Source organism: Octopus bimaculoides, chromosome 2 (genome assembly GCF_001194135.2).
Source record: "Octopus bimaculoides isolate UCB-OBI-ISO-001 chromosome 2, ASM119413v2, whole genome shotgun sequence".
In the NCBI taxonomy this organism is placed as follows: domain Eukaryota; kingdom Metazoa; phylum Mollusca; class Cephalopoda; order Octopoda; family Octopodidae; genus Octopus; species Octopus bimaculoides.
This window is the reverse complement of record NC_068982.1, coordinates 92,565,578-92,581,337: the sequence shown is the minus strand read 5'-3', so window position 1 is coordinate 92,581,337 and position 15,760 is coordinate 92,565,578. Positions and strand designations below refer to the sequence as shown.

The following is a 15,760-nucleotide window of genomic DNA, read 5'->3' as shown; positions in this document are numbered from 1 at the left end:
ATATATATATATATATATATATATATATACATATGTGTGTGTATGTGTGTGTGTGTATGTGTATGTGTGTGTTTATGTGTGTATGTGTATGTGGAGCTCTTTTCCTTGATATTGTATGATATTTGTAAATGAGTGTTACTGTCATGCAATCAACAATCTTCCAAGACATGTTTGTATCTAGTCTTGAGGAAAATATTACCCTACTTGAAAACAGGTGAGGGTCAGGCAATAGGAAGGGTATCAAGTCATAGAAAATCTGTCTCAACAACATGGAAAAGTGGACGTCAAATGTTGTTGTTGGTGTGTGTGTGTGTGTATTTCTGTTTTTACTGTTTCTTTTGCTATGCTCTTACTCAAGTTTTGCTTTCATCACCCTCTCTTTTATTTTTTGTCTGTTCCTTTATTCTTTTACTAGTTCAGATCACTGAACTTGCAGCCATTACCTTCAGACATTTTAGTTGATTGTATTGAACTCAGTTCTTATTTCTTAAGTTCTTATAGTACTTATTCTATTGATTTATTGAACTACTATATTACACTTATGACATATGCAGGCATAAAGACATGCAACTCATAGGTAAACATAAATGCAGACCCATACACATCAAATTCATACACTCACACTCACACACACACTCAAGCACACATATTTGTACATATAAAGAACAGCTTTTCTTTTAGACATTGAATACATGACTGTGATCTAGTTTCATTTTTTTACCTCGTGTTTTGTTTCTTTTTTTTTTTGAATTTTCTAATGAGATCCAAGCAGTTCGTTTTTAACAATAAACTTCCTAAATCTATCATTAACGTTTCTAGATCTTCATAGTCTCATCTTTAAGATGAAGTATTGCTGACATGGGTTACCACTTCTTTATAGTAGCAAAACCAATACGATTGGGGTAGACATTACTAAGGGGATTTTAATTTTGATCATTTAGTATATAAGTCATTATTCAGTTGATTATTTTTGTTTGTGATTAGGTGCGGGTATAGGTATGACTTTGTGATTAAGAAATTTGTTTCCAAACCACATCATGGTGGGTTCCATCCCACTGCATAGTACCTAGGGTAAATGTCTTCTCCAAGAGCCCTGGATCAACCAAAACTTTGTGAGTGGATTTGGTGGACAGAAACTGAAAGAAGCCCATTGTAAATATATGTGTGTGTTTGTGTCTCCCTGTCTTGACATTATATTGTAGTTGTAAATGAATGTCACTGTCATACAAGCAGTGTTATTCAGTTCCAATCTGCTGCAAAAACATGTCTGGCCATAGGGAAATATTACCTTCCTTCAAAACAAGTAGGGTGTTGTGACAGGAAGGGTATCTGGCCATAGAAAATTTGCTTCAGTAAACTCCATCTGACAAATGGATGTTAAAATGATGATGGTAATGATGAGGACAATGATGACAACAATGATTGCTTCATGTTGTCAGTATGTTTATTGTGGCATTGTGCAGTTCTGTAAATACTACTTCCATCATTACTTGTCCCTTTTTGTGAGGTGTCTTGAACCGTATGGATGTGTTGTCTACTAATGTTTGTCTATCTAGTTTTGTTTTGTATTGTATGCATAGTGTATGGAAATGACATCTTGTAAGTGCATGGTGAACCAATGAGAGAGTGTCATATTTGCATGGTAATATAACATTGTCACAAAGTTTGCAACTTTCGTGTTTGTAATCAAATTTATACATAACATTGATCATTAAATGCTTTTTATTTTACTTGCTGAGTTAAAGGTAAGGAGCAGTGCCTAAGGCTATTACAGGCCCTCTGTTAGCACCTGCATGAAAGATATAAGCAGGGAGAATTTTCCTGGGGGATGAAGTTTTGGGAAGGAAAGAGTAGGCATAGTTGTTAGTATGGGACCTGGGAGGTGGATAGATCAAGGCTGAGAAGAGGAAGAAAGATGTGAGATTTGGGGTTGATGAGAGGAAGGGAGACGAGTGTGTGGAGGAAGTATATTTACCGCCTCTCAAAGAACAGATGTCATTACAGCAGCAGTACAAAAGGCTGAGAATAGAAAGAGGTCACTTGTGAGATAGAGGTTGGAGCGTGTTTGTGAATGATTTTATGTCAATCAATTGAGTGATCTTCTCTGGATGTGTGGGTAGCAGCAGCAGCAGTGTCCTAGATGTGTGAGCAATACACTTTATTTGATCTTCATAGAGTGTCTGCAATTATTGAGGGTCGATATTTTCTGGCAATGAAGAGACAGGCCAGTCTGTTGAGATCCTTTGTTAAGGATATGCTTTTACCAGGAGAGATGGTTGGTGATAGTGACCTGCCATTTAGAGCAAACTGTAAGGACTGAAGATAAGTACCACTCATGCTTAGAAGTGATGCAATGGTGTTTTCTTTATATGAGTAGATTTTCAGGTTTTTTTTTTTTTTTTTTGCACTTAACCATTATTCAAAGGTTTACATACTTGTGATATATGTTTGATAAGGTTTTTATATATATATATATATCTGGTGCCTTGCTGTACTTGAGAAACCCCACCCACCTCAACAGAACTGATATCCTAAAACCACCTTGGTAAATGCTTGTATGTGAAAATCTCTGTCCTGCACCCCATTCTCACTGCTCCTTCAAGCTTCCCCACATCTCATTTCCCACATTCATCACTTCTTTATCTCTGATATTATTCAGCTACCATAATCACCCGAGAGCAAAATAGGCACATACCATGCACTTGCACCCCTTTCAACCCCCTCACCACTTCCATTCTTCATTATCTTTCTCCAGCCATGCTCTCTCTTCTCTTCTATACTCCATCAATCCTTACACCTCTTTCAGCCCCTGTCTCTCCCAATTCCCTCACATGTCTAACATAACCTCCCACCCACCCACTTAACCACTCCTATATCTCTCACTTTCAATTACTACGACCACCTCTATACCATCTATTCTCCCCTCACTTTCTTATGAAATTTTACCCTCACCCAGTCCAATTCTCTGTGTTACTTTGCCTATATTCCCCCCACCCACTCTGCCTTAAAGGTATGTCCAGACACATATCCAACACAACGTCTCCCACTCTATCTCCATCTTTCTAAGTTTCTTTCTCTCTTCTTCTCCAATTAGGATATCCTTGTATTTTTTCTACAGCAACACACCTATCTCTACCCTCTATTATTCTTTTAACCTGTCATCAACTGGCACAAATGCACCTCCCTCAATACTACCCCTCCCCATTCAAGGGGAATCTGTTATGTTTTACAAGTTATTCAGTGACCTCACTGTTGTTGGTGCCATGGAAGAAAGCATCCTTTACACTCTGTAAAATGGTTGGCATCATGAAGGGCATCCAGCAGTAGAAACCATGTCAAAACAGACAATAGATCTTGGTATAGCCCTCCAGCTTACCAGCACATGTCAAACTCTCCAACTCATGCCAGCATGGAAAACAAATGTTAAATGATGACGAAGATGATAATGATGATGATGATGATGATGATGACAATGATGATGATAGCGATGACAACGATGATGACGACAATGACAACAACAACAATAATGATGTCAATAATGACGACAATGACGATAATGACAACAGCAATGATGATGATAATGATGGTGATGGTGATGGTGACAAGAAGGGTATCTGGCTGCAGAAAATCTGATGCAAAGACATTTTCTTTACATCTTAAAATGTCATAAAGAATTTCAGAGAACAAAGAGCAGGGTGATGCATCACAGAGTTCCGGGCATTCAGTTCAGTGTGACTCATAGTTACATGCATTAAAAAAAAAATGTTTAGACATATGGCTGGAGATGTAATAGCAGAAGCAGCTGTTATAACATTCATAGCAGGTGAATAAATGACAGCCACAACAGATAAACTTAGTTAAAACGGGCATTTAAATGGGTTTGAGAAAAAAGGGTTCTTTTAATTTACTGTCTTCCAACTCTTGCTTTTCATATAAGTAATTCGTTTTCAAAATTCTGTTTTTTATATATGTTCATGCAATCTTTGCTCAACAATAGATTTCACTTTATGGGTTAAAAATCAACAGATGAATCAATGTTTGCAAGCTAAATAAATACATATAGAAAATTACTTTGAAATACACACAGTCACAGGTGACAGCTTGATACTTGGCTGAAACGTTTCCCAAGTATCATGCTGTTTCCCAATGCTCAAAATACAGTTTCTATTGCCATGAGGCTCATGGGAAGGTGGTGTGGCATTCCATTTCTTATAAGATAGTGAAAAATTTCAATGGAAATGCTTGGGTTGAAATCAAGGTAATTAGACCACGGTCTTTGTAGTTGAATGTTCTGTTCTTTGGTTTACTGCATCAATCATGTTCAAAATCAATTGAATATCAATACATTTATACCTTAAGAATAAAGTGATTAGCTCTTGTAGAAGTCACCACCAGACATGTACTATAATGAAATGAACTAATACTTTTAAATATGCACATGACCGACAGTATGTGTCTGACATTCTTAAAAGTCATGTTGTTGATATTAATTTGGTGACCATAATTTATTTTGGAAAATAAAATGCCTTGGAAAATGTAGAAGGAACACAAACAACTCCATCAGTTGTAGGATCCACAGTGGGTAGTGAATTTTTCACTTGAATGTTTACAAGAGTCAAGCTGTCACCAGTACACAAAATAATTTCTGTTACAATATTTCTATTGACATATATTGTCTTTGTTTTAATTAGTTTTGAAAATTATGAAGAATTTAGTAAATTAATTTTGTCATTATTATGCTGCTATTTGGAACATAATATGAAATTTCAATGGAAGGTTTTAATTCATATCACTAAAAACCAGTAAATTTGAATCATAGAACCAGAAGCAATCACAGGTGAGTGAGAATCAAAAGAAGTAAGGAAAGATAGTGGTAAAAATGTACAGATAGAGATGTCTCTGTTTCTTACAAAATAGGGAAAGCTTCCCATGGGATACTTGAGTTAAAATCAATGGCAAAATATTCTCACCAACCCTTTATTGTGATGAAAATAAACCAGACACAAATAGTTACCTTGGAACTTTTGTTTAAAATGCTGCACTAATGTCACTGCTTATTTCAATGATTCTCAAAGATAGGCTACATAAGATGTTGGCCAGTTTTTTTATTTAAAAATCTTCTGGCAAGGTAACATGGATGGAGTAGGGGGTGTAGGCATACTCCTTGCGGAGAAATGGGTGGATAAGGTCATAGAGGTTGTCAGGGTATGCGATAGAGTGCTTAAGCTCAGGCTAGTCCTGCAGAACAACACAGCTACAATTATCTCTGCCTATGCCCCACAAGTGGGGCTACCAAATGATCAGAAGGACCATTTTTATGATACCCTTCTGCAGGCTACCTCAAAGACGAGTGGCAATGACCTCATCTTTGCGGCTGGAGGTTTTAATGGGCATGTTGGGCAGCAATCCGGTATCTTCACTGGTGTACATGGGGGCTATGGTACTGGTTCCCAAAACGATGAGGGAACTAGGCTACTGGAGTTCTGTGATGCATGTAACCTTTTAATCTGCAACACTAACTTCAAGAAGCCAGACAGCCACCTGATAACCTATCAACCAGGTGATTCATCCTCACCAGACAGCAGGACGCAGGGTTGCTCTTAAATACAAAGACCTTCCTGGGTGAAGAATGTACCCTCCAGCATAGGCTAGTCATTAGTGTATTCAGACTCAAGGCCAGAAGGATGTCAAGAAGCAGACCAATCCAGAAAAGAAGGATTTGGAAGCTAAAGAACCCTTCACATGGTCAGAGATTTAGGGACATCTTCATCAAGAAATTTGATGAGAGGAAGGAGGTGCTACAGACCTCAGACATAGAAGATAGATGGAAATTCCTACGGGACAGCTTACTGGGTGCCACAGACCAAGTCTGTGGATGGTGCAAAGTTCCTTCCAGACCTAGAGTAATGTGGTGGTGGAATAATACAGTAGACAAGGCCATTAGAGCAAAGAAACAGGCCTGGAAAGCCTGGAAGGGTGGGGGTAACAGGGAACTGTACCAGATGTCCAGAAGAGAGGCTGGGCGACAGGTATACTACAAGAGAAATACCTAGCCAAAGACAAACCCCTATACTTGGCTTTTGTAGACTTGGAGAAAGCCTTTCACAAAGTCCCCCGTTCCCTTATCTGGTGGACGATGTGGAAACTGGGTATTGACGAATAGTTAATAAGAGCTGTACAAGCCCTATACAGAGATGCTGTTTGTAAGGTTAGGGTTGACAATGAGTATAGTGAAAAATTCCGGGTAGAAGTAGGGGTCCACCAAGGATCAGCCCTCAGACCCCTCTTATTCATCATAGTCCTCCAGGCAATAACAGAGGAATTCAAGACACATTGCCCTTGGGAGCTCCTCTATGCTGATGACCTGGCCCTCGTAGTAGAATCACTGCCAGAACTAAAGAAGAAATTTCAGGTGTAGAAGCACGGTTTAGAATCGAATGGCCTTAGAGTCAATGTTGCAAAAACCAAAGTTCTAGTAAGTAGGAAGGCGAACACATCACACACCCCTTCAGGTAGGTGGCTCTGCTCGATCTCTAGAAAAGGTGTAGGTGGAAACTCCATAAGATGTACCCAGTGTAAGCTATGGACACAAAAGGTGAGGCAACATCAAAGGAAGATTAACCGGGAAGATAGCTTTTGTGTGCAGCAGATGCACAGAGGCAATAAACACCACAGATGCTCAGAAAACAGTTTCCATCACATGCCAGTAGAAGAAACTAGAAGTAGTTGATAGCTTAAGCTACCTAGGGGACCAAGTCTGTAGTGTGGGTGGATGCTCAAAGAGTGTTACCACTAGAATAAGAATAACCTGGGTAAAGTTCAGAAAGCTTCTACCCTTACTGGTGACAAAGGGCCTCTAGCTCAGAGTGAAAGATAGATTGTACGATGCATTGTGCAAACTGCCATGCTTCACAGCAGTGAAACATGGGCCATGACTGCTGAAGACATGCGTAGGCTCGAAAGAAATGAAGCTAGCATGATTCACTGGATGTGTAATGTCAGTGTGCATACATGACAGGGTGTAAGTGCCCTGAGCGAAATGTTGGACGGCATACAAGAGAGACATTTGCGTTGGTATGGTCATGTACTATGGATGGATGAAGAGAGCTGTGTGAAGAAGTTCCACTCCAAACAATGGAAGGAATCCAGGGTAGAGGGAGATCCAGGAAGACATGGGGTGAGGTGGTGAAGCATGAGCTTCGAATGTTGGGCCTCACAGAGACAATGACAAAAGACCGAGACTTCTGGAGATATGCTGTGACTGAGAAGACCCAGCAAATAAAGTGAGTTCACAGCTGTAGCCTACACCACTGCCACATAACCAGCCCACTCAAAAGTACCTTGGATCATAAGGTGACATGCCGTGCTTGAGGAGACCTATTGAGTCAAGTACATCAAAATCAAATGGAAATTGTAGTTGAGATCCCCATGCTGGTGGCACGTAAAAGTACCATCCGAACATGGCCAATGCCAACACCAATTTGCCTGGCTTCCATGCTGGTGGCACGTAAAAAGCACCAACCAATTGTTGTCATTGCCAGCCTCCTCTGGCCCCTGTGCCGGTGGCACGTAAAAAGCACCCACTACACTCTCAGAGTGGTTGGTGTTAGGAAGGGCATCCAGCTGTAGAAACACTGCCAGATTAGACTGGAGCCTGGTGCAGCTTCCCAGACCCCAGTCAAACTGTCCAACCCATGGACGTTAAACGATGATAATGGTGATAATGATGAGGATGATGATAATCACGATGACATACTACATGATAAATTAATCAACAGTCAACTTTAGAATGGACAAAAGTAAAGATAATGTCATAGAGTTGCTTGGAGAAAGCCTTTGACAAGGTCCCCCGATCCCTTATCTGGTGGGCAATGTGGAAACTGGGGATTGACAAATGGTTAATAAGGGCTGTACAAGCCCTATACGGAGATGCTGTTTGTGATATTAGATGCTGTTGGCAGCGTGAATAATAACTGAAGCAATGTCACAAACATTTAACTTCAATATTTATTGCCAGACATGATATTTGACATTGATTATTTACAATGGAAAATATTGATTTCAAATTTTGGCACAAGGTCAGCAGCTCTGAGGGAGTGGGGTTAACTGGTACTTATTTTATCAACCTAGAAAGAATGAAAAGCAAAGTTGAACCCCAATGGAATTTGAATTCACAGTGTAAAGACAGACAAAATGCCACTAAATATTTTACCTGGTATGCTAATGATTCTGCCAACTCACTGCCTTTACAATGAAGAATATTAATAATATGACTGCTAACTAAGAAGAGAGAAAAACCACACCATGTCCATAGAAAGCTACTTATGGGGACATATGTGAATGTTCAATATCAGTCCAAAAACCTGAAATCCTCTGTGCAAAGTAAGAAGCTGTCTGCTCGAATGCCAGAAGTTGTTTGCCTTGTGAATTAGGCACTTATCTGTTTATATAAAGCAACAAAAAGGTAAATTCTAGAACACAGAGAAGCCATATCATGCTACAGCTTCATGTTGTTTGATTGATTTATAGATCAATCACATGAAACTGTGGTGGCTCACTTGTGATGCCTAACCAACAATCTAGTAGTTAAGGTTCAAATAAGTACAATAGAATAATTGCTACCTATGCTCTTGGTGACAGAACTTTTCATATCAGTATTCTTGAAATCCAGAAAGTTTCATTAGAGATGAAATAACAAATGGTGATATAATTCCTGAAAGAAGAATCTTGATAATACACTCATAAGGCTTTAAGTGGAGAATTCTATAAACATGGCTGCAGGTGTGATGAAGGTAGCTTAGTTATTCAGTTGAAGGTTTCCATAAATAAAGGACCTCTTGAAACTACAGCTTTGTTATAAATAAGTTCTTCACAGTGAAACTATATCATTAGACTTAAATAAGTACATTACTAGACATACTATCACTGAGTTTGCTTTATTTTTGTTACTAGAATTCACAATAAAAATAATTGAAACTCAAAATTGTGCAAATTTCCTTTTTCAATAACAAAATATAGAAATATTGAATTAAAAGATGTTTACAGTTTCCTCACAACTACAGTATTATGTCAAGGTCACAGTAGTAAACTAAATAGGTCAGAGCTGGTCTTGTTTTTTTTTTTTTTAATATCTTTTAGTCTCAGAGCTAACAACAGAGTTGACTGCTAAAGACACTCAAAGTGCCAGGTGATGGTGTTAAACTGTGTGACAGATTAGGTTTATTTATTTGTCATCTATTTATACCACTTAAATGAAATTCATTAGACAATCTGAAAGATAGATTAGATCAGGAGAAATATAAACATCCAATATCATATTACTGAGAAAGTGCCTTTGTAGTCATTCAGCCTTCTTAGTGTGGAAGGTTATTCTTTCTTAGCAATCTCACTAACTTGTATGATCTCATGCATTATAATGAAAACAGAGAAGCTCTTACTGTGAGAACTCATAAATGTTTTCTTTGAGAAGTTCCTCTGTGCCATTAATGTGCTCAAAGCTGATTATTAGGGAGTTAGTATACCCAATAGCAACAAGAACATCACACCTGCTATTGCTAATAACAATCAGCCTCTCAATGTATGAAACAATTATTTTTTTACCATTTTTATTGGTTTAGAGCAGAAATTTTCAATATTCCTTGAACCACAGCACACCAAATAAGGCACAAAAAGTGCTTTAGCACAGCTTTTAAAAAAACATTTTTTTATCATCATTAAACACTTATCTTTTATGCTGGCATGGATTGGATGGTTCAACAGGATCCGGTGAGTTAGAGAACTGTGTCAAGCTCCAATGTCTGTTTTGGCATGATTTCTATAGATGAATACCTTTCTTCATACCAACCACTTTACAGAGAGTACTGGGTGCTTTTTCTCTGAAGGACACCAACAGTAGTGATGTAGTTAAGTGTCTTGCATGACAAGGAAAAAGGCCCTCAACTAACTGGAGTTGTAGTAGAGAGGGAGGTGGCTTCATACTAAGCCAAAAGGGGCAGGAAAAGATGTCTTGCTTTAGAGATACATGGCTACCCCACATTATATAAGAGTGGGTGGAAATAACTTAAAAGAGAGATAAAGATGGTGGTGATGAGGTGTCAGGGCTCCCCTCAAAGCATAAAGTAGAATATAAGAGAGAATACAGACAATGAGTCAGGTGGAGAGGAGAAGGTGGTTAATTTCATGATTGTATGAGAGGAGATTAACTGATGGTTAGAGATGGGGTTAGAGGTGAATGTAGTGAATGGCAAGCAAGAGTGAAGGTGTGGTTGATGGTAAATTGATAGCTACAAGTATATCATCTTCCATAATATCATTAATTTCTAGATATGTCTCTGCAGTTGAATTCTGGGGATCAAAGAATTCATTTGTTGGTTATGGGTTGGGAAAATGAACTGTTTTATTGCTAACTCAAGAGTGTGCATATTTATGATGAATCATTTGTATATAATCCATTTTGGTCTACCAGCGGATTAATCTGGTTATATGTAGATGATTTTTGTTTAGCAAAATGGGAAAAAACTTAGGAATTAGGCTTTATATTCTACACTGCTCAGTGTTCCTTCAGGGAAGTTTCTTTTTCATAAGACATTTTTAGGTCCACCTCAGTACTTTTTATTTTCTTATTTTTTTCCACAATCTCATCTGTTGAGAGAGCTTGGGTATTTACGTTGCTTTATTAGTTTGGTTCTCTTATGCATTAGTATCCATCTATTGCATGGAATCAAGCTCTTGCAGGAACAGATGAGTTTATGTGGAGTATGTTTTTGACAGATTTTGATTAACTCTTCATACAGAAACTACATTCCCTTATTAACATTGAGGTTGCCCCATATACCAGTTTGTTTTGAGCCACTGGTGGGTAAAGTTTGTTCTCTTTTCTTTCCATAGTTTTCAGTTTTGGCTCCCAAAATTTCTATATAAGATATCATTAAATTCTTTGAAAGAGTTATCTTCTATAACATGGTAAAAATTTATTCTTTATATTTGAAAGGAAAATCAAATTTTTAAAAAAAGTCCTAAAAATATAATCTAAGTAAATTACTCATACATTTTTCTATTTCCTTAAAATTCTCATTACAGGTTTACCAAAACAAATGAGTCACCCACTCATAATGTTTTACTTTACCTAATAAAATGGCTTTAGCTAAGAAGACCTGGCTTCAGAAATATGGTTTAAAGCTTGTTGGAAATGGTCCAGCATTTATTGCATCAATAGAAAAAGATAGCATTGCTGAAGAATTTGGCCTCCAAATTGGAGATAGAATAATTGAATTTGATGGTTATGATGTTGATGGGTTGTCTGCAGATGTAATCATGGTTCTAATGAAGAGCAAGAAAAGCTTTCCAACTTCTCTTGGAATTGTGTCTGAGTTATGTGAATTTGTCTTACACTGTGGAAGGCTGAAAGATTGTGGTTTTTCTATTTCTAGTGACAAATTTGTCACTGTAATAGAAGTTACTCAAAATGGAATGGCATTTTTGGCTGGACTTAGAAAAGGTAAGAGTTATTATTTTATCTATTTATCAGAATGTTAATATGAAAATAAAAATGATAAATAAATCTTCCATGAAAATATGTCTGGATATTGTGTTATTCATGTGCAAAGGACTGAGTATCCAGCCATAGAAATGTGCCTCAATAAATTATTTCTGACTCATTCAAGCATAGAAAATGGATGTTAAAACAATAAGTCCTGAAATTTGGTTAGGTAGAGGATTAATCAATTACAATGACCCCAGTGCTTAACTGGTACTTATTTCATTGACTCCCCACCTTCCCCAAAGGATGAAAGGCAAAATCAGCTTCAGCAGAATTTGATGATAGATGGAATGCCTCTATGAATTTGCAAAGATTTGGAATAGATATTTCAAGACATCTTACCTGACCCACTAGCACTTTTGTTGATCCTGGTTTGGTACTCTTTATTGACTCTGAGAGGGTACATAATAAAGTAGACCTGGGTAGGAGTTGAACTGAGAGTGCAATAAGTCAGGACAAATACTATGAGGTATTCTATCCAATACTCTAGCGACTCTGTTAATTACCCACAATAAAATAAATAAGAAAGAACAGAGGAAAGAGACAGAGACACATTGATATATGAGCAGATAGCTAGATAGACAGATAGATAGATAGATAAATAGACAGACAAGCAAGCAGGCAGACTGATAGGTAGACAGAGATAGAATGATAAATGGCTATAGAAAAGGAGCAGGTACACACACACACACACTCATTCACTCATATATATATATATATGTATATATATATATATTAGAAAAAATAAGATACTCAGAGATCTGGATGGCTGTACATTTACAAATTTTTATTAATATGTCACATGTTTTTATTAATCATATAATAGCGCTTGCATCTACTCTAGTAGATTCTTCAGATTTAAATTTTTTTGAGGGGATTCGTCTCTTTTTATAGTATTATTGAGTGTGTAGGGGTGGAGAGAGATATAGGATAGTAAAAGAGGGTGAGGAATGGGGAGAAAGTGAGAGAGAGTGTGTGTGTTTTTGTGTGTGTGTGTGTGATTGTGTATCCAAAAGAAGTGTCAATGGAAAAGAGAAGGAAAGAAAGAAGGAAGAAAGGAAGAAGAAAAAATTGTGTTTACATCTATACAGCTGGTCAGTTCTTTCAATAGAAGATGACAAGTTGGTTAATAAAAGTAATTTTGAAAAAAATTGTCTGTATTTATTATCATCATCATCATCCTTGTCCAATGCTTGATTCCTGTGCTGGTATGGGTTGGAAAATCTGGATGTAAGAAAGTTTCTATTTATGCATATACACATATGTATAGTACTGTGTGTGTGCGTGTGTGTGTGTGTGTGTGTGCTTAATATAAAATTATAGTTTACTTTACAAAAGTGGTCCTTCATCCAGTACAAATCATTACAGAAATAGTGATATTGCACCAGTCACAGCTATATATATATATATATATATATATATATATATATTTCAAGAGGAATGAAGATAAGGAACAATTCTTTACAAAAATGAAGATATTAGGATGGGTAATAATGTACAAGGGAAAATGTCTTGTGAAGGAGCTCAATGAAACAGATATGCATACAATTTCTTGTACATTGTGAGGACATTATTACACAGACGAAGCTAATTGTTACAGATGGGTTTATAGGGAAGTTGCTGTGATTTTCATATTTTCAGCCATTCAGTTTAGGGGAGAATATTGTTATGAAGAGTTGTTCCATATTTTTTCTGAAGAAGGTGTCATTCCTTGGGCATTTATAGAAGGGAAAGATCTTAAATTTTCCTTCTCCACATGTTTCTAAGTGTTTACTCAGTGGAATCTTTCGCAGTTCCTCCTGTCAGACATATTGTTGGTGAATTCTGGCTTGTTGGCATAAAGAATTTCCAGTTTTGCCTATATAATTCTCCTTGCATGTGGGACAGATTATACAGTATATTACGTTCTGCGTCTTGCAATTCATGTCTGCATTTACTTTGAATGTGTGACCACTCTTAAATTTAATTTGTTTGTTTCCCTCTCTATATTTGTAGATGAGGTTACTGCAGATCACATCTACCATCTCCACACTCTTTTACAAAGAATTTGGTTTTATTCTCTGATGAGAATTTTGCTCTTGTCAGTTGTTTTTTCAGGTTTTTCTCCTGGTGTTTACTGTTTTTTATGCAATATTTGTTTAATAGGTTTCCCAAAGGGCTACAAAAACTGAAACAGCAAATTAGGAACAGGGAATTACTGTGCCTCCCTATGGACAAATCTGGCAGACTGTCAATAGACAGCCCACAGAACTATATATCCAGACCATGCAACAACACATTAGTAGCATGAGAGAAGTTGCACCACAGGAAAATGAAAGAGTGGAAAAACTCCTCAATGCACACATGGGAATGTGGTGCAACATACTCCAACCTAAGAAATGAACTGCACACAATTTTCAAGTATTCAACAATGATGTTCCTACACTGTACGGGTTACATAAAGACCATAAACCCTACATAAACCCTGTTATGGGGCCCCTAACATGACCAGTTTACAAGCGAATATCTCCAGCGATTTTAGACTGTCCTACTTCCTCTTGCAGGTATTACGACCTCTCAAAGAAATGTCCCCAGATGTCTGTGTGAGCACAGAGGATCTCAGTAAAATCAGTAATTGCAACCACTCCAACGACCTCACAGGTTGTGTAGTGGGTAGTATGGATGTGATTTCACTCTACCCATCTACAGACATAGATTTTGCTGTGGAGAAATGCATTGAGATAATCAATGAGAGTGAAGTAGAGTTCCATGAAGTCAACATGAGGGAAGTGGGCCTCCTCTTTAGACTAAGCTACGACAGTGACTATTTAGATGACCATGACCTCAGTAGATTCTGCTCCACCAGGTCACAGAGGGAAAGACCACTCACCATCTTCTCAGCAGTGAAGAAAAGCACTGCAGAGCACTGGAGTGGCTGGACTGTACTTACCCACGACCCTGAGAACAACGATCAGGTGACAGGAATGATTGCACATGCAATAGGGGCTAGCATAAGAACCACCTAGAACCACATAGTAAAGTTTAACAAGAAACTATACATGCAGGTTCAAGGTGCAGCCATTGGTGTCAGTATAGCTGGAGATGTAGCCACCCTCTTCATGACCTGGTGGGACAGAAAACTTAAGCAATCTTTAGCAGAACATTCCATAACTCTTTTACTTTACAGTAGGTATGGGGACGACATTAATATACGGGTTAAGACCAACTCTAGTAACAGTAATGTAGAAACTGAGAGGAACATCCAGCAAGTAGCTAACTTCATCCACCAAAGTATCAAGGTAACTATAGATTACCCCACTAGGCACCCCAACAATAGACCCCCTGTCCTTGATACTGAACTTTGGTTAGAGACTGTGAACAATAGAGTGCAACTCCTCCACTCCTATTACATGAAACCCATAGTTTCTAAATATGTTGTTCACAAGAACTCAGCCTTGTCACACAACATGAAAATTAACATATTGAAAGCAGACTTAGTTTAATGAACAATGTATCCCCACTATGCAAACCCTATGAAATGAAGAAACATGTACAGAACTTCATGCACTGCATGCAATTCTCTGGATATGATCAGTAAGATAGGGTTCGAGTATACAGGGGTGCTAGAAAGAAGTTAGATAACATTATATGCAATGAAACCAGTGGTACCTGCCCTAGATATAGAAGCAAAGACTGGAATAGAATACAAAGAGCTTGTGACAAAGCAAACAGGGTGAACACACAGGATAAAACTGACAAATATCAAGGAATGATGTTTGTAGAGGCTACAGCTCATGGAGAACTAGCTCGTAGATTTAGGAAAGCTCTGAAGGAGACCAAACTCAACATTAAGATTGTTGAAAAACCAGGGAGCTCCATCAGATCACAACTATGTAGGATGTACCCCTTTGAGGATACCATATGTGCTAATGATAACTGAATGTTATGTAGGATTAACCCTGGCATTAACTGCAGAACTAGAAATGTAATCTACAGCATAGGATGCATAGAAAGTGCTTGTAAAGACATGAACATGACATACATATGGGAGACACCTAGAAGCATTGTGGGCTGTTATGTAGATGTGTGTGTGTGTGTGTGCACGTGTGTGTACGTATATGTATATGCACATGTATGTAGGCAAATGGATATGAATGTAAACAGATAGACATACAGACAGATAGGTACATAGGTAATATGAACAGACAAGCACACATACACACATACATATGCGAACAAAGA

At 37.8% G+C, this 15,760-nt stretch overlaps 1 protein-coding gene across 1 annotated transcript in view; it reads left to right on the top strand.

Annotated features, from left to right (window-relative positions):
* The window catches only part of LOC106883994 (uncharacterized), a 63,738-nt gene that overhangs the window by 13,959 nt on the left and 34,019 nt on the right, over positions 1 to 15,760 (top strand). Inside the window, exon 2 of the mRNA XM_052965862.1 lies at positions 11,080 to 11,497. Within this exon, the coding sequence (XP_052821822.1) occupies positions 11,134 to 11,497 (364 nt within the window). The 5' untranslated portion in view covers positions 11,080 to 11,133. The remainder of the gene's footprint in view (positions 1 to 11,079; positions 11,498 to 15,760) is intronic.